This window comes from Aplidium turbinatum, chromosome 16 (assembly GCF_918807975.1).
Source record: "Aplidium turbinatum chromosome 16, kaAplTurb1.1, whole genome shotgun sequence".
NCBI classification, from domain to species: Eukaryota; Metazoa; Chordata; class Ascidiacea; order Aplousobranchia; family Polyclinidae; genus Aplidium; species Aplidium turbinatum.
Window position 1 is genome coordinate 13,502,357 of NC_137487.1, and position 19,714 is coordinate 13,522,070.

Here is a 19,714-nt window from a genome sequence, read left to right on the forward strand (position 1 = left end):
AATTAAGTTCTCATCTCACACAGACATAATTTTTGAAAATGACTGGAAATCATTTTTGAAAAATATTGCAAGTTTTTGCCAGTTAAAAATTGATTATTTGAAAATTTTTGAAGAAAGAGTTCAACTAAAAGTTTCAAATTCGAATAAGGAAAGCGAATGTAAGCCATAGGCCGATAATTAATTTTGTGTTAAATTTATTTTGTTTAACTTTTAACACAACCATTGACGAAAGAACGTGATCCTATATGTAAACAAGATTTCTGCTTCAGTTTAAACGCAAAAATGTTTTGATTTAAATGGGCAAATAATCCTTCTTGAATGAACAGTAAATTGTAGCAAAGCTCTCTTTTGTAAACAGCACTGTTGTTGCAATATGAAAACAAGACGAATGCAAACCGTATTGCCTATTGCCGTTTTATACACAGATGAAGCACTTAGGCCTTGGGAATTGTCATGCCAATCTTAAGCAATGCGTCAACAGACCCGTGTGAAACATCGAGTGATGCCAGGGCGAAAAACAACGTACTGCAATGTACAGATAGGACTTTGGTAGGGAAAAACAGAATAGAATTACTTAACATTCCTCGCTCTCGTATCAGAATTATTCCATGTCGAAATCTCGATGAATTTCCGTTAACAGCATGACACAGTAGGCAAGCAGGTGACAAAACGAGCTCCAGCACGAGCCAGCAATTGTTTCATTCAATTTACTCATTTCCAGCGAATTATATTTCCAGATGTAGGCCTACCAACTATTAATATGAATTGAAAAATTAGGACTGACTTTCACACAGGAAAATAGTTGGCCTACTGTGTGGTATAGTTTGATATGAGAAGTCTATTTTGAATACAAGAAGCTTTTTTCTGCTGATACATCATCTCAATATCACTTGACCGTTCTACAATATACTGTATAATGAATGAAACGGCCATACCTGCTGCCAACAGCACTAAAAGAAAGATATTAGCATCTTATCAATGCCGTCTGGACTATTTGTCAATATCAGTTCATTTTTCAGAGGCTAATAATTTTATCTCTCCATTTCTCATCTGCCTCAGCGATATAAGAAATAGTCACTTTGAGGGTGGCCATTTAACAGCAATTTGAACTGGTTTCCATCTGGCATTTTTCAAATTATCAGTTTCAATAAAATAATAAAAATACATTTAACAGAGTAATTGCGCTTCAGCAAGTTGTGATTGACAATGCAAATACTTTGTGGAACAAGAAAACAGACAAATTCAATGTGATATTAAACAAGGAACATTTTTTGTTGGAGAAAAGAGAAGTTGAAAAATTTATAAGTTATCATTTAATAACAAAGAACTGCTTGTATTCTCTATACCTTTGTAAAAATAATGGTTTTGTATTCTACTGTAACCGAAATAAATTTTTAATTGCCTTTTCTCACTAACTTTTAACTCCATATGAGTGATAACAACATCATTGTGGCTTTTAGTTCCACAAAAATGTCAGCTGCTGATGTACTTACTCTTCTTGTCACATAAGGATCTGCATATTCAGCGGAGCTTCTGCTCAGTGTCATAAGATCCCCATGTAAGGTTCGAATCTTTTGCATGCGCAAACGAATATGTTGGGCAGAAGTGAAATCCACTAATGCTGGAGAAGGATTTTCTGCACTCGGTCTGCCGTTTATTAGAGACACGTGAATCTGAAAGCACAATAAATACGTTTTAAATACAATACAATAAGCACAGTATATACATTTTCTTAACCCTTGAAGAAGCAATAAAAGCATTTAAATTTCGAAAAACCGAAATTTCGTAGCAGCAGGTTCGTAAATTTATTTTTGTTAAACCATTTACCTCTCCGTTTTCAAGCGGTATGAGTTGAGAGAAATAAGATGTGCACATCACGTCTGTATCTGACCTGTATTTGGGAGCACCAGGCCTAGCAGCAGGTAGCCCATACTTTCTATAGCATTCACTGAAGAAATACAATGATTAATAAATAAGGCCACCCATCCACTCAGTGCAAGTAGAATTGCACTTTTAAGCACTAAAATATGCTGTTATAGTAAAGAAAGCTTCAGCGAGAGAGTTAATACGTTCACTATACGCATATGTTTGAAAAACGTTTTGTTGGTAAAATTTGAATTGCAATACATTTACTGTAATGAAATGAATTTGTTTGCAAAAAACGCACGGTATTGTAAAATTAGAACAAACAGTTCTGATTAATGATTCCTTTGGTTACATTTGAAACATGTGCAGATAGCAAGAAATTCTGAATAAGATTTTTGCAGCATTGTGTTTAGCGCATTGAAACTGTGTTGCCAATATAAACAAAACGGAGTTTGCAAGCTTCAAACTAGCTTCAACCTATACCGAAGAACTGCTGGGAAATTTAATCTCATCCATATTCCATATAGGCCTACCTACATATAGGGTCGTTAATCAGATAACCAAACACAAGATACCTGTTTGAAATGGCAAAATACTGCCAGGGTTGCCAGTTGACACCATCTAGCGATTTTTCTAATATCCAATTTCCTGGTCGAGGAGAATTTGCAGCTTTCACAATAACATAAGCAACTTGAAACACCTGAACATAAAAACATAACTAAATGCAGTTGCAAGACTGTGAAGATCAAATGTAATCTAATAAATGCAATTCAATATCTTTGTAGATGTTTGCGACGGGTATATTAATTTGCGTATAAAAATTTAACTTCTAAGACAATACGATATTGAAATAAAAACAAAACAAAAAACAACATAAATATATAGTTATAGCCTACTTCAAAGCACGGTATATTTCAAGCATTATTTACATAATCTTTTAACGGAAGAATTAAGCAATTTCATATTGGGATTTTATCAATTTTTAATTAAAACAAGGCAGCAGCTGCAAAGACACCCACCAAAGTCAGGGAATAGAATGAATGGTGGAGTAAATGAGCGTAGGCAATAGTGTACAGTAATTATTTAATACCTTAATACTAAATCTCGTAAAACTTTCCCAGTTGTCTGTATATTCATTTAAACAAACTGTTACTTTTACATTGAATCTATGTTATCGAAAAGATGTATTGATGAAAACGTTTTTAATATCAATAATTGAAGATAAGTTGTCTGGAAGTAGGACTATAGCCAATTCCTATGCCCAGTGCAAGGCAAGCGAGTTGATTTTGAGCTAAGGAAACCAATATGTTTATTAAAGCTTGCAGCACAAGAGGGCGCTTCGATAATTTTGATGTTGTGGCCAGAGTTGAACGTTATGCAGACATAGTTTGGGCGAGGAATATTAATTACCTGGTGGTATACATTGATATAAAACTTATTTTAAAGAACTTTTGTTAAAATAGCGTTGAATAATGATAATAATAAGATTTTGTTCTTTGTCAAAAACTTTTTGATAGATAATTATGTCTACGGTAATTGCAATGGGGTAGATCTTGCTCAAATGCGTTTTAAAAAAGCAAAACAAGATACATCTCACCAATTCTATATTAAAGGTAGATATATTACAGTATATACTGTACATTTAATCATATTTATATGGAACAACATGTAAGGCGATTTGTACTTTATTTTGAAAAATTAACCTTTGATTTTACCACTACAATTTTCTTAAAATAATTAACTGGTTAACCCAACAGTACTCAATGGCAAAAATACTTTTGTACTAAACTTTTTACTGACGTTTAGCAAACGTTTACTAACGTTTAGCCAAACTGACAAAAGTCATCAATTTAAGAATAGAATTGGTTACGGTAGTAACCGTAGCTATTTGTTAATTCTTCAAGTCTTAATTTCTTCGCAAAGATGTGGTACAGACCAACTGGGGATTAGGAGATTAATGCGGCGCTTAGAAAGCTTATTAAAATGCAATCAATAAATCAAATGTTTTTTAGTGAACTTCATACTAAATTTACAATTGGCATTGGACATTGACTTAGACAATTGGATATTTTACATTGGACAATTGGTAAAACATAAAAGTACAGTAAGTTTGCAAGAGTGCGTATGATATCATTTTTCTACTCGGGTCACCCAAACCAGGAGCACAAACACACAAACGGTGCAAGATTGTTTATTTTGTAAACTCGATATCAATTGTGTTACAGGCAGATCTCTTGTCGGTTTACCAAGGCGGGATCAAACGCCCCAAACAAGGAAATCAAACACCGATTTCACGGCAAACAACAAACACAAGACTCAGGTAATTCAAAGATGTCTCGACTGGATGCCAACGGTTTTGCTTGATTTTGTTAAACGGTTTTACACTAAAAAGCAAAATAGGTCTGATAGGCGTTAGGTGGCTTAGATGCTTTGAAACCGACACCGATAAAGACACTAAACAAGGTAATTGCAGGTAACCGCGGCACAGCAATTTATCATCGAAGGCCTTTAAGCGTCTGTATGTCCTTAAAAATCACTAAATTTTCAATTTTTACACTGAATAAATTTTGATCATCGTGAAATAAACATTACAATATTTTTCGGGTACAATTTCAAAACATTTTTTTTTTGTATGCAATGTTTGTTGAAGACTTGGGCTTTCATGCAATCATACGAATTAATCAAATGCGATACTTTTTGAAGCAGCAACTTTGCTTCACAGAAAAGCCTCATTAAATTTTCTTCACTCATGTATTACCGCTATTTAATTATACCAACGGAATAGGACAACGTCATTTGACCACGCTGTTTTCAACAAAGGTGCACTTAGGAGAACTAATTTGTGGTTTACCAAACGTGCGGTCAGATGCAAGAAAACAATGTTTGGTGTAGGCAGAAACCTTCGTCTTGCATTCACTGAGCACGGAATGCGCTAATGCCGATCTATTTGCAATGCGACTAAGAATTTAAATGATATTGTTTCTTTCTTGAACGGAAGGATGTCATGAAGTTTTACTTATTTGGCCAATTCATTGTCTGAAAAGCCGTTGTGTTTTAGGTTTTGGTAAACAGAGTTCGCGTGCGTGTAGCAAACTCCTTCGCGCCTGATGGATTTTTAAATTAATGTTACTTTTTGTAACAACTAACCTACTCACTGGAAAGCGAATGACGACAAAAGACAGTTCAAAAACCTGTATTAACTTGAGTGATTGTTTCCCGCAAGTTTTGGTATGGAACCTTGAGTAAGCTAATACTTTTATGTGGCTTTTCGTAAACCAATGAGAAAAAGAGGTTCATCTTTACCCTGAACAAAAGTATGGTAACCAAACTATAACAAAAATATGGTAACTAGCAGTGCAGTAAGAAGGCCCACAGAAAAAAAACAGTCTTTAAACCCATCATGAAAAACGGCTGCAATACCATTTCGTTTAACAGGATTAGAAATAGCCTAAAAATTACATAAAAAGATTACGGAGAATTTTAGAAAAGTTTAAGATGTCAAAAATCACTTTAGTTTAAATATAATGTTCTAAGATTATACTTAGATCGCAATCATAGGCGTCACAAATTCACTTAAGAAATAACAAGGGCCGAATTTTTTGATCTCCTATATCCACTAATTTAAAAAATCATTTTTAACTCGTTGGAATTGCAAACGTTTAACAATATAGTTTTGATCTTTTAAAAATGTATCATTAACTTTCTTTTGAATTTTAGCTTTTGTTTGCCAACTATAGTCGTAAAACATCAAACTTGTTGTGACAATTGCCCATGTCAAAGCTCATTTGTTTCACTCCTTTTCACTTAGTAATTTAAAGTTGGTCAAAAATGGCTGACAAGACTATTGAATTACTTATAATATCGTCGAGTTGTCATAGTAGTCTCGATTTAAGTTTTAAGCTTGAACCTGAAGACTTTGCAACTGTTTTATACTTTTTACTTAAGCAAATGGCAAGTTATTTTCGTTAATTTAACGTCAATAAAAAGTTCAGATATCAGAAGTAAAACCAACATGTTTATCTCCTGTTTGCAATTACCGTTAGCAAAGCCTTTTAGACTACAAACTTTAACATTCTTAGAAGGAAACATGAAGCCACTCATCAGAACTCATCACGTAATTTGACGCGGAAGTAACAATTCGATGATAGTTCTTTGATGTTGCTTCTCTTGTCACAAAAGCTTGCATTTTCAAAGTATGGCTCATTCTAAATACGTTTTTCAGGCCTGATATCAAGCAAACTGGCAAATGCCAGACGATAAGCAAAATTGCATGAGATAATGAGCATAATTCAACGTAAGTTATATTCGAAATGCTTATTATTGTCCAAAGAACATAATACTTTTATGAAGTTATTATTTTAACAATGTCACAATTTTTTAAATATATGCAAAAATGCAGATAATTTACAAACTTATGTTGTATCCAAATCTATGAATGACTCATGTTCTTATTTGTAATAGCAAACTAAAAGCAGAAGTTGAGTTCTGTTTTTAAGTTTAATATAAGCTATACTCCGAAATACCTATCTAGGTTTTATCTGGACTTTGTATTGCAATACAAAATACCAGTTTTAGGATCAATGTGATTAATACAAATGATAGGTGCAATTTCTAATAAATTGGTGACCAACTAATACACTGATGCACTGATGACTTCTCTGACAACTTTTTCTTTTCACAATGTGGAAAAACAATGCTTAGATTGTACGTGAACGAAACAGAATATCGAAAAGGAATTGTTTGTAATGTGAACGTTCATACGTTTATTTATGTGTTTTAATATAAAAATAACCATCGTGAACCAACATGTAGGCTACAATGTGTAGTAAAATTTTGTTGCCTTGCACACAGTATCATAACGCTTATAGTAATGTAACATCTCGAACCGGCTGCAATGTAAACCAATGCAGCGGATAATGTTTTCATGGGTGAACGACTTCGGAAGTATAAACTGTAATAGTCACAGCCTAAGTGCTTTAACAAGCCGTTAACTCGCTAAGTGAAAGGCTAAAGCAGAAAGCATTCCGTGTTGTCACTTGTTGCAAAACAAAGCATGACAAAGAATGGCCAAGCGGAGACCAACAAGTGTCTTGAATCCAGCTGTGCACAGCTTTGCTTATAAAGATTTTAATACATATTTAATAAAAGACCGCCGGGGCAACACGTTCTACACCGGGCATGTGCAACCTTTTTTACTCGCCGGACAAATACGAAACTTCGAGTGATAACGCGGACGCATCAACTTTTTAAAATAAAATTTACTGAACTTTCATCGTAAAATTGCAAGGCAGCATTATTGTATCACAAAGCTTCAGTGCAATATTACATGGAGCAAAAATTTACTCATGATGTGAAGATTTGGTGCAATTCACAAAGTTTTTAAGATTCATTGCTTGCCTTCCTCAATCCGATTCTACGCCAATGCTGAAAGCAATGAGATATAATTTGTGATAGCTACGGTAGTACTCAGAATACGATTTCAGTGTTATTGTGAGTACGCAGAACAACATGGGGGGCTGCCGGTTGCACGTCTGTTCTACACATTTAATACACTGCAGACACGAGTTATCAAAATCAATTTGACTCATATTTTTATTACAACAGAAACGCTTGATCAACCGGAGCGCTTTCACAAAACAGCTATTGCATGCTTTTTTAGAATCAATTTCAAAAAATTAACTTTCGTGTTTTAGTAAATTTGTTTATGAAATTGGTAACATTTCAAAAAGATGCTTCTCTTTTTCAGAAAAGCAGCAATTTTCTCAAAGAACACTTCGATACTGCTCTAGAAAACTTCACTGCAACTTACGGTCAGAGGAAAAGACAAAGTTCTGTTGGAAACATTGAACACAAGTGGTGACGTCATATGTCTCAACTACTCGAAATCAAAAGTCATGCTGTTGGGTGTTGTGGTTAGCAAGCGATCGGTGTTGGTTTACGTAGCAGAGTTTACACTAAACATATCATTTCATTTGTTGGATTTAAAAAACCCATGCTCTGCAACGTAACACCACTCGCCACCCAAAAATAAATCAGGCTCATGTGTTGCAAAGTAACGTTCGAAAACGTTGAATTTACGCAACATAACTGCAACAGTAGTGTTTCTGGTCAATTTACACACCAGACCAAGGCGATAAAATGATGTACAGCTCACGCCTCGAATGAGGTGTTGAGTGACGGCTGTTTTGCTACAACATTTGCGGTCACGAGCGTAACCACGTCAGCAACAAACTTGAAAGACCAACTGACAATGAAACTGAACCGCATCAGACCTGGACAAATGTGCAGCCATTAAGTCTTTTTGCGACAGTTGTGAAAAGGAGTGACCCACGATCAATATGGAAACTGTATGAAAGATGTTTGACCAACATGGTGTTTGTGTTAGGCAAGTCAAGATTGAAAGATTGATGACCAAACGAAACTGGTTGGAACTTGGACTTACGCTTGCGTGGATAACAAAGACAAAATCACAAAATTGTTTTCACAAAAAATTCCGACTTTATATCGACTCAAACTACTTTCCTTCTGTCATTCAGCACATATCAGCAATTCATTACGTCATTATATTTCAAATTTACCGTTTTTCGAGGTCAAAGATCATACATCACAGAAATCTTGCGATTGAATTTCCCAGTAACAGGAGCCCCACCTTGGGCACAGTTAACCCTTTAGCTCATTGTGCTGATCGACTCGCTGCCAATGAAAGGCCGGCATTTCCGACTTGAAACATTCATCAGAGAAAAGGCTATTTGCGTTTGCGAACATTTTTGTCAGTGATGTTAAAGCACGGCTAATTTTGACTTGGCAGTAACAACAATACTTGAATTTGATGAAATATGTCTTTCTTGAAATGACGAAAAGGCGTGGCGTGTGAACATGCTGTGCCGCAAGTAGAAAACCATAAATTTTGCTTTCTTTATTTTATAGCAAGTATAAACTTTGAATACTTGCTATATTTAGAGTTTTGACTGATGTTCTTACCAAAAATACTTTTCTTCAAACATTTTCTACAACCCAAAATTGCTTTGACAAACTTTGTTAAAAGAGTAAAAGTCAGATTCGGTAAACATTTTGATGACATACTAACCTGCCGTAAATCCAAAGTTATTGTTACCCAATGGTAATCATAACCCTGTTCTATGGTGGGGCTCTGCCACCATCTGTCTCCTCTCCCATCAATTGCATATCGAATGGAATGGCGTTCTGAAGCGATGGAACTAAATGCGTTGCATAACTGAAAAAAAAAAATGAATAACAAGTCAACACTACTTGCAATGTATGCATTTGTCACCATTATGCAATGCTATATCAAAAACTTTTGGCTATGCTATAGAAAACATGATCTGAAACAAGTTTGGTTGGGCTGTAGTTTATGTTTTGATAATGAACAAAACTACAATTTATCAAGTTAGTTGTGATGGGAGTTAAGTCGGCTAATTCTTGTCCCATTAATTTTATCTATCAGTCACTAATATATTGTTATCTATCACTATAATATGTCATCACTAATGTATCACTAATATGTTGCATGTAAGCAATAGACAGTATAGTATAATAAATGCTTATAATAATATATATTCATATAATCTAAATCAAATATAGTTATTACTATCTGAAGTCTTTACAAATTGTTTCACCTAACGGATCATCAGAAGGTCTTGTATTCAAATATGATTCTATTTGAATACAAGATTTTCTGATGATCCGTTAGGTGAAACAATTTGTAAAGGCTTCAGATAGTAATAACTACATTTGATTTAATTCGCTCTGCTTTGCCTTTTTGCTTGGCATTGAGCACTTTTTGTAGTATTAATACTTTTCATATAATCTATATAACTTTGTGAAATTTTATTTTGTATGTTATTCGCTCTGAGGATGCGCATTGTCATGGTGCGCGAAACGTCAGTGAAGCAATAAACCATCCTGTTTAATGTTGCTGTTTACAGTACTTTTAATCTCATCAGATGAACGTTGCAACTAGTGCTAGAAACGATATATTCATAAACTACAGTAAATTTTTGCAACGGATTATACTGTACAGCAGCAAATTATTGTAACAATTCTAGCAACGTATTCTTGATTGGACTTCCCAAATTTGGTTTGAAGTTAAGCCAGATACTTATTCTACTCACCGAACATTGACGATTTCTCGTTGAGGTTCTTCTATCGACGTGTTCAACCAATTTACAATATTTCACTTCTCCGTTTAATCCGCAAGTGGCATTTGCAGATATTAAGGCTTGACTTGCAAGATTGACAACTGATGGAAAAAGCCCTGTGTAGCAATGTAGCAAATCATGCGTAAGACAAGTGCCGTCATGCATAGGTGAATAAGTATTGTAAACAAATACACAGGTTGCGTGTTACAGCATGTATCTTATCTCACTAATATTTTTTTTTAATTTAAAGAAAGATATTCAGATATGCTAGAGGAAACATAATATTTAATGTACAAAATTTATCCTATGATACTTATATATTATATATATTTGTATATTTTATACACAGTATTATATCATCTATCGTTAATCTTCACCTGAAAACTTCAACAGCCTGTTTCACCCTTATTTGGATCATCCGAAGGTTCTTTTTCCAATAGAAGAGATTTGAATAGAATAAAAATAGAGTTTATTTGAATAAAGACCTTCTAATGATCCCAATAAGGGTGAAACAGTTTGTTGAAGTTTTTAGATGAATAATAACTATACTTGGTATAGTTTGAGCTGCTTGGCTTTATTCTTGACATTGAGCACTAGCATTTAATGTGTGTTGCAGTATTCATACATTCAATTTAGATATGCTAGAAGGAACGACTTTGAAAATACGTTGAGACAAGCATATTCATTACTTGTTTTGAATAAAGCATTCCATCACACCATGGCAATTGGCAAGAGATTGAAAAAATCCTCAACTTACATCTTTCAAAACGCTCTTTCTATACTTGGGCTACATTGTTTTCAATACTATTTTGCCATATTCGCTATGACACGTGTTTCACCAATAAGTTGTTACTTTTGTTTTATTGTCTTAAGTCGCCTATATATCAGCCTTCTTGTAACTGTATCTTACTTTCATGTTCTAAGCAGTTTAGTACTGAACAGTTATATATTAGACTACTTTTGAATGAATGAAAGGCAAACATGCAATTGATTGATTGTTGTCCAAGTAACAATTACTTTTTTACTTTCACCACTGACCTAACTCGTGGTAACTCTACGAACGGTAACTCAAGGTGTCTTCAAAAAACATATACAGCCATGCTGTTGGGAAGATTTAGTAGGCAAATCAATAACAGCAAACATTCATACTCACAGGGTGAACGATATTCAAGAGGCCTAGGCATAGTCATGTGCGGATGAACTAGATATTCCGGCATCCGGTTGACTTTGACAGTATCAGAACTATATTTTGAGCTCATTTTAAACTGAGGTCTGTCAAGGTGCTGGGCTTTTCCAACACGTGCGTGATGTGATAGGCATAGTAAAGTTGTAAATAATATAAAATTTCTCAAATTCCGATTCCGCTTTGTGCTTTTAATATATACAGAGCCACCACTACTCAGTGTTGAATGAGCATACTGTTGCTTTGGTAACCATCTTTCTATTAATTTACATTCTGTATCCCTTTTGCAGATGGCTTGAGGAATTTCTAATACAGGTAAAAAATATTGATGTGATGACTGAAAGCGACAAGTTTGTTGTGAAGTTTTTTTAAAGTTACAAGAATCGCAAGTCAATTCTTCGGATGACGGTATCACAGAAGCATCTCTGGATGATGTTTGATTGGCAGGGAATAAAGCACATTGGTCTTCACTGGGTTCTTTTTCAGATCTGATTCCACATGCAATAGGTCTGCTACCGGAATCTAAAATTGAATCTTTCTCACCATCTTCACTGGGCTGTTTTTCATTTGACAAATATAGAACCGTTAAATTACACCTTGATTGAGAAGCATCCGTGGAGCTATCTGGCCACTGTTTAAGTTTGTTGACAGATTTGGTTTCAGTTTTTGTAAAATATCTTTTTGCCATTTCGCCTTTTCTTTTTATGCTAGCCGATAACCAGCAAAAACCATGCTGGATACAACATTTTGTGTATTGAAAATATCCCGATTCTAGAAAAGAACTCTTGCGTTGGATAAAGCTATTTTGCTTGTCATAGTTAAACTTTTGCTTTCGCTTTAAATGTCTTTTGCTGCAGTGGCATGCTTTTGAGGCAGCAGATAATTCCATAATTATCAATGCTTCTCGATCCCACGCAATGTGGCAATATCATGCAATCAAGTCATTCTATATAATCCCTTGCTACAATTGTCCTTAACGTGAAGTGTACAAAAAGAAGGTTCATTAGTCACCTTGCCTACAGTATACCTTCACCTACAGTAAAGCTAGCTCGATGTCTTTGAGTAATTTATACTCTGTCGGTCTAAATAACAAGTTTATTCCGAATTGGTGTTTTTATGAACACTCTGTAACATCCTAAATCTAAACTAAAATAACAGGTACAGGATATGGCAGCAAATGCTTTATTCTTAGACCACGCTGTTCTCGCAAACCCGCCAGGTAAACGTTATTAGGTTTCAACAATAAACTTAAAAGCTACGTCGAAAAAGTCGCTTAGCCAAGTCTATATTTACGTCTTTGAACTTCTTTTCTAGGCTAGGCTACGTTTTGTCTCTTCGCGTCAGCGCTGCTCATTTTGACAGAACTTTTCTATCAACGCCAAGCGAAGATTTTCGAGGCGGCACCACGAAGCCTATTTCCCACATTTCAGTTAGAGACTGTAAAGATTCTATGTCAAAGTTTTAGTTAAAGGTCACGAATGACGCAATTTACAAGCTTCGCAATTGATCACAAATTTCAAGCTTATGCTTTCACATTCATTTCAACCCTATATCTTTTTTTGCAAAAATATTTAACCATTAATCATTGTCTTTTTAACTCGATGGCAACTTATACTTATGAAAACTCTAGTTGAAAAGTAACTTAGAGATTGCTTGTTGTACTTTTCTGAAATGAAACATTGAATGCAATATATTCTTCAAAGCATTCTCTCCGAAATCGGAAACGATCTATTTCGTTGGCTGGGCACCTGTGGCCTCCCTTTTCCGTTAATCTGTCAAATCGTCTCAGGTCAGCTTTGCTGAAAAGTACGGCTAGATCAACATTAAGTTGGAGGGTATAAAAGCCGAGTAGTAGACAACCTGTCGCCGTACAGGAAATGGTAACAATAGACCCAGGTTCACAGTGAAAATGTTATTATAAGTTAATACATTATATATGCGCGGTCAACGTCCTGTTGTAACGTAGGTATTCAGGTGACTTTAGGAAACATGTTGTTTTGCGTTCGTTTCATCTTGCTGTATTTTCAAACAGGACAAATGAATGGAAATAAGATCAACTAAAAGACCAAGAGCTAACAAATATTTCTATGACAATTGATAGGGTAGAATTATTCACGACGTCAAAAAAACGTTTTTTTTTACTAACTAGCCAACATAGTTTTGTTACATTATTTTAGTAGATGTTTTAAGTTTTGTTACATTGAAAAACCTCAGCATTACACAATATTTTCTTGCTTAAGTTAAATGAATATACTCTAAATAGCACCGAGTATATTGGAATTTTTTTATGATAATTTATTGTAGCAGCTTGAAGTGTGTAAAAGCACATTCAAATGTATAAAAACATCTCAGCTGTGCGATTTCAAGTTAACTTCAATGCAAGTCAGGTGCTAATGCGACAGAACGCAATAAGTCGTTTCCAAAATGCATAACAGCGGTAATCGTTATGGTTGAGTTGTTACAATTGACGTGATTATAAATCACAAGTTGGAAATGCGCCTGTTAGTTTTACATTAATGTTCTTTTTAATTCAATATTTCTATATGGAAAATTTTACATATTGCTTTTAAATGTAATTCTTAGCTCTTCCGGGTACCAGAAAATTGAAATATGCATTTTCTAGAAAACGTAAATCGTTAAATTTTTCCTTGGCTCATTAAGTTTAAAATGCCTATAGTAAAGTAAGGTAATTTGCAAATCGCATTGTTTTACGGTGGTTTAATTACCCATTTTGCAAACTTATTAGATCGATGCTGCTATTCAGGATTTTGTTATGAAGCTTCAATAAAAACTAATAGATTTGTATACTGAAGAATAAAAAGCTATCACTTCTGAAGCAATTACAAATGCATGTTATGCTTTCAAACTCACCAAAACAAAGTATCAAAGAGCAAAAAAAAAAAAAACTATTCAAGACGTTTTGAGTTTCAAATTTATGATAACGCCACTTGGTTAAAACTATTTTCACCACCGCAACAAACGCATATTGTGGCAAAACATTTGATTGAGATGTTATACGAACGCTTGGAGATCATAGCATTTTCATAAAGCTGTCGTAATCTTAGTTGTTAATGTTACTATGTAAATCATAATATCTAAAATGTGTTTTCCAAAGATTGATTTTAACTTTTTAATGTGCACTTGTTCATGTCAAATCAATATTGTATCTGAGGTGGCGCAATGCGTTAAAAGTAGGATAGTTTTACGCATAACGTTAGAAGAAATAATTGAAAGGGTGCTGCTGTATATTAATGTTGGCAATAGCATGGGATGGTGATGAAGCTTTGACTGTGCTCAGCCTCCTGACGGCTATTGCCACTTAATCTAGTAATTCTTGCCCTTATCACATAATATTTTAAGCAAATTATGCGATCTCGAAGGACTTCGTGGCTTTAATTGACGGCGCTTGAACCGAGAAAGCGTTATTTATGTTTGCTACAAATATACGTAAGTTCTTTGTGAATGCAACGTCTGTACTGAGTTGCGTAGGCGACGTAAGAATCCGTAATGAAAAGTAAACAACAGCGCAGCCGTAGCACAAAGATCGCAGATTCAGACTAGCAAAATTATATTTCAAGATTTATTCCAATTATTATTTATATAACAGCAGTGATGTTATATACAACATTACACTGTGCAGACATTAACAGTTTTCTTTTCAGCAAGACCATTTTTGATGGGATTTTCTTTTTGTCGTTAATTTTTTGTGATTGCTGGGAATACGATGTAGGCCTATATAAGTTTCAAGAATATGACAGAAAGATTCACACCCGTGGCACTAGATCTTGTTTCCAAGAAAGTACAGTAGTCACTGAAACATTTCCTCCTTTCTTAAGTTAACAATTTGAAAATACATCAAAAACAAACAAATAAAATGCCATAAGCATTGACGCACCGATTAAATGTCTCAACAAAGACTTCGGTGAAAGTTTGACAGATTTAAGATTGGTGCAATATCTCAATGCCTAACTATGCTACATAAATGTAGAAAAAAAATAAGTTTATCAACCAGAATGCAATATGCCACCCGCAGCGAAAGCCGCCCTTGGTAACAAAGACGTTGACAAAATCCATCAATCTCTAATAAAACATCTTTATCCGTTAATAAAGTGGAAAATCTAACATTCCATGCTTCCCAACAACAACTCACTACAACAATTGGTAAAACGTCAAATGTTTCGGTGGTTTATTAAAAAATGTTGTCTAAAACAGCATGTTCAATAAAATAACCGTCATGATTTTTCCAGTCAATCATATTTGGTTACAATAAGAAAATTCTCAAGAAAAAAGAAACCGAACGCATTCCATTTGGTGAGTAAAGCGAATATTGCACGCCATGAAAACGTTAGATGATAATTCTAACTTCATGGAATTACCGGTCTATTGTACATATGATCAACGCGTCATATGATTTCTTTGGCTAAGCGTTTCAATGCAATTTTTATTGTAATTTTATTAAATTCATTGCACGATCAAATTCTTTATCGACTCACACTTCATGAATTAAAGATTGATGGACCTTACTATGAGCAAGACTGACAGAAACACAGAAGCAAATAAATAAATAGCAATTTTCCAAAAATATGAAATTAATAAAATAGTTGCATGTGGGAGCAAAACGTCGGAATGCTTGGGCAACCTGGCGACACACAGATCTCAAAATGAGCAAAATAATTTTTGTTCAACTGATGATGGAAACAGCAGCCCATTGCTTTCCAAACGTCTTTGAACATGGATGTTTGGTTACTGCACTTCAGACTCTGTAATTTATACTTCAATTTACATTTATCTGTTCCAACAAGTCAGAAACAAAAGTACTGGCCTTCACAAAGGGAATTTGTATTGTGCTTGGTAATGGTCTTTGTAGTTTATGATCGTTCTTTCTCGGCCTTGTGTTGCCACAAATTAAATGCACTTAAGCTTCAGGATATTTGCTTAGCGACTGCCTTTTAATCCCTTTGATGCTAATGCGACTGGGAATTAACAGAGATTAATTTTTATCAGCTGCTGATTGCTGGCACTCAGCTGAAAAAAGTATTTCTACTCAATCTAAGGTCGTATTTGCCAATTAAAGCGTTTCTAAACCGCATTGCCAACACTAGATTGTAGGCTGCATTGTGAATTTGGTTTGTGGATACCAAAACTTATGTTGTCTTTCATACGTTATTGTTTCTCTGCTTAAAATAACATCCTTTTCCAAATTTTTGATTACGAAAAGAAGACTTCAATGTTGCTGACAACATACTCGCAAAGTCTTATCAAAACAATAACTAAACCACTTACACAACCAAACTGAAGCCACTACAAAAGCAATCTATTTTTACATAGCTTAAGACCGCCAAGAATGTTACCGTTCGTAATCGTCTGCTGTAGGCCACTCTTTCAATTGTCATGTTGCACAAAAACCATATGTAGTCCATTCAATAGCCATCGGACAACACGCCGGCTTGGGAAAACGAACGATCATTATAGAAGGTACATATTTGCATTCGATTTGTAGGTTAACAAAAAGCATTGAGTAGAAAAAGCGTAAATATCGTTACGAAGCGGTTTGGGTTCAACAAAGTTAATTCCACAGTAAACTCGCAGTATTTCTTCTTTGGCGGTTTGCTGCACCAAGATAACAACATTGATGAAAGAAGCTTTTAGTGATTTTTTTTATACTTTGTTTTTATTGGAATATCTTTCAGGCTGAAAGTGAGCCTGTAGGGTGCGTATTACGTATAGGCTACGTACTACGTATAGGCTACGTACTACGTATAGGCTACGTACTACGTATAAGCTACGTACTACGTATAGGCTACGTACTACGTATAGGCTACGTACTACGAATAAGCTACGTACTACGTATAGGCTACGTACTACGTATAAGCTACGTACTACGTATAAGCTACGTACTACGTATAGGCTACGTACTACGTATAGGCTACGTACTACGTATAGGCTACGTACTACGTATAGGCTACGTACTACGTATAGGCTACGTACTACGTATAGGCTACGTACTACGTATAGGCTACGTACTACGAATAGGCTACGTACTACGTATAGGCTACGTACTACGTATAGGCTACAGTCATTCGAGAAAATCTGACAACGAAATAACGTTTTTGTCGGATGACCATTGATGAGTAAACACAAAAAGTTTTTGATTATGTAGTTTCATTGCTCAAACCACGAAAGATCGAATCATTGAAAGATGCTCAAACTGCAGCGGAACTTTTTCCATATTTTTCTGTAGTAAAATCAAAAATACCTTTGATCATTTTAAATCTTTCAAGAACAAGTTGAATTATATGCTGTCTTAATGTAAATATTCAAGTCCAAACCCTCAAAAGACAAAATATCATCAATTTTCCTAAACACCTATAGGAACCCTGGCGGATCTTCATGTTTAAACTCACGGAACCCTTATCAAAGAACATTGATCGAGAAATGCCGTTTTTTATATTTTGTTACAAACCCACCGAATGTCGCTATTTAAAGTATTATTACAAGATTTTTCTTTCAAATATTAGACATAAATATGACTGCATTATCCGTTCTAGATTTATAGTCTACAAAAATAGTAGGCTACTTTCAATATAAACCTGAAATTTTAACTGACAACGTTTTTTTTTTTTTTACAAAAATATCGTTTTGAATAATACGTGTACAGGAAACTAATCAGCCCTGGAAACTAACAGGAAACTAATCAGCCCAGTCAGCCCTGAAAAACCTGAATGTATTTAACTATATTAGAACAGTTCTTCACTTAAGAACATGGCGTTACAGAATCTACAACAATCTTTTTAAGGACCTCTCAAATTAAGAGCTTCTTCAGGTTGAAGTGAAGTGGTGTAGACTCTTATTTCACGATGTAGAATTAGCTTTTTTACACTTTAAATTATTCTTTCTCTTAATCTGACGTTAACAGGGTTGTGAAAATTTACAAGACTGTTGTCGTGGCAACACACCAAGAACAAGGAAATGATGCCTAAAAGATGCAACTTTGAAGTTAAAGATATTAAGCTTTTACTGCACTTCTTAGAGTAGCATTTCAAAATGATTCAAGGAGTAATATACTGAACGGTTTAAAAGTTTAATATGCGATTGTTTGCAATTCTTTCACCAACTCCAAGCTGGCAATTCTTTCAGCAATTACCAACTTTCTTCTTATGGCCGTTTTGGTGTTTAAAATATTGTGTTGCAAAAGTGCTTACGCTTTTTTATTGGAAACTTTTGCCTAACTCTACCTAACTTTGAGATCAAAGATTTACCCCATGTTCAACTAAAGCAGAAGCAATGTTTTACAGTTATGAATCCAAGTGAATCGCTTAGCACCAAAAAAATATTTATAGCAAGGATACGTTGAATTAGGCGTTAAATTTAAAATATACAAGAAAACTAAACGCACTTTAGATTTCAAGGTTGAATTTACCTACATTCATTGTTACTTTGTGGTAATAGCTTACGTTACAGCTGCAACTGTTCATGAGAACTGAGCAGGTGTTTGATAAGAATAAGATTATCGGTTCAACTACGATTACATTCGCACCTTGCAAGATCATTTCCTAATCTCCGTGTAAGCTGCTTTATCGCAACCACCGAGATTTGTAAATTTTTAAAGTCAAGGTTAACTCGTGGCTTGGGAAAAAGTTAAACTCAGGCGAAAGTTAAAGCCAAGAAGTTAGCACACGCTCTGTGAGTACGCATAAAGCACAAAGAACATTGCTTACCGGCTGAACACCAATTTTTGTAGAAGGTAGGCGATACATTATCGTGCCCGGTAACACCTTAATGGAAAAGATGTCATATGAAAAGTGTCACACATAGAAAAAAAATACGTCCACACAGCCAACCACTTTATTACTGGGCCTCAAAAAACATGTGAACTTGTGTAGGAGAAATACATCACTTTTACGAATGTCATACGTGTATGTTACAATTTGCCAGAAAAACAGATATTGGTTAAAACACCAATGATGAAAAACTGATGTAAATTGCATCTTATATTTGCAATTACAAAACGTTTTCAGTTCTGTTTCGTTTTTATTTCGACATCTAGTAGACTACTCTTTTTGCGCTGAAAAGACGACTTGAAACGTTACAATACTTAGCAATTTTGTCAAGGTTTTGGAAGAGAAAGTTCATTCATAAAGCATTTAGTATAATCTTTCTTTGAAAGAAACATCAGGCATTCTTTATGTATTATTTATATGTAACGTAAGTGTTATAGCCAATATTGGATGACAAAGTTACATGTTATTCACAGGTTTATAGTATTAATGGATTGTTCACTGTGTAATGTATGAATGAATTACACCGGCTAATGGTCTTAAAGGCTTAGACGTGGACATGCAAAATTTTCAATGTTCAAACAACCACCTATGAATTTGAAGGTACACGGCTACAGTGTCAACGTGATAAAAACCGAGAAAAAAAAGAAAAAAAAGATATTTTCGAATATTTTTGTGCTTTGTACACTACAGTTGGCATTACTGTATTATCTTAATAGGCTATACAT

General features: G+C 34.6%; 1 protein-coding gene across 1 annotated transcript in view; it reads right to left on the reverse strand.

Annotated features, from left to right (window-relative positions):
* Positions 1-11,896, reverse strand: part of LOC145785230 (laminin subunit alpha-1-like) — a 52,285-nt gene extending 40,389 nt beyond the window's left edge. The window contains exons 1-6 of the mRNA XM_082596915.1: positions 11,587-11,896; positions 9,999-10,141; positions 8,954-9,100; positions 2,442-2,566; positions 1,828-1,948; positions 1,494-1,673 (exon numbers count right to left, since the gene is read on the reverse strand). Of these exons, the coding sequence (XP_082453041.1) occupies positions 1,494-1,673; positions 1,828-1,948; positions 2,442-2,566; positions 8,954-9,100; positions 9,999-10,141; positions 11,587-11,896 (1,026 nt within the window). The remainder of the gene's footprint in view (positions 1-1,493; positions 1,674-1,827; positions 1,949-2,441; positions 2,567-8,953; positions 9,101-9,998; positions 10,142-11,586) is intronic.
* Positions 11,897-19,714: the final 7,818 nt, after the last annotated feature.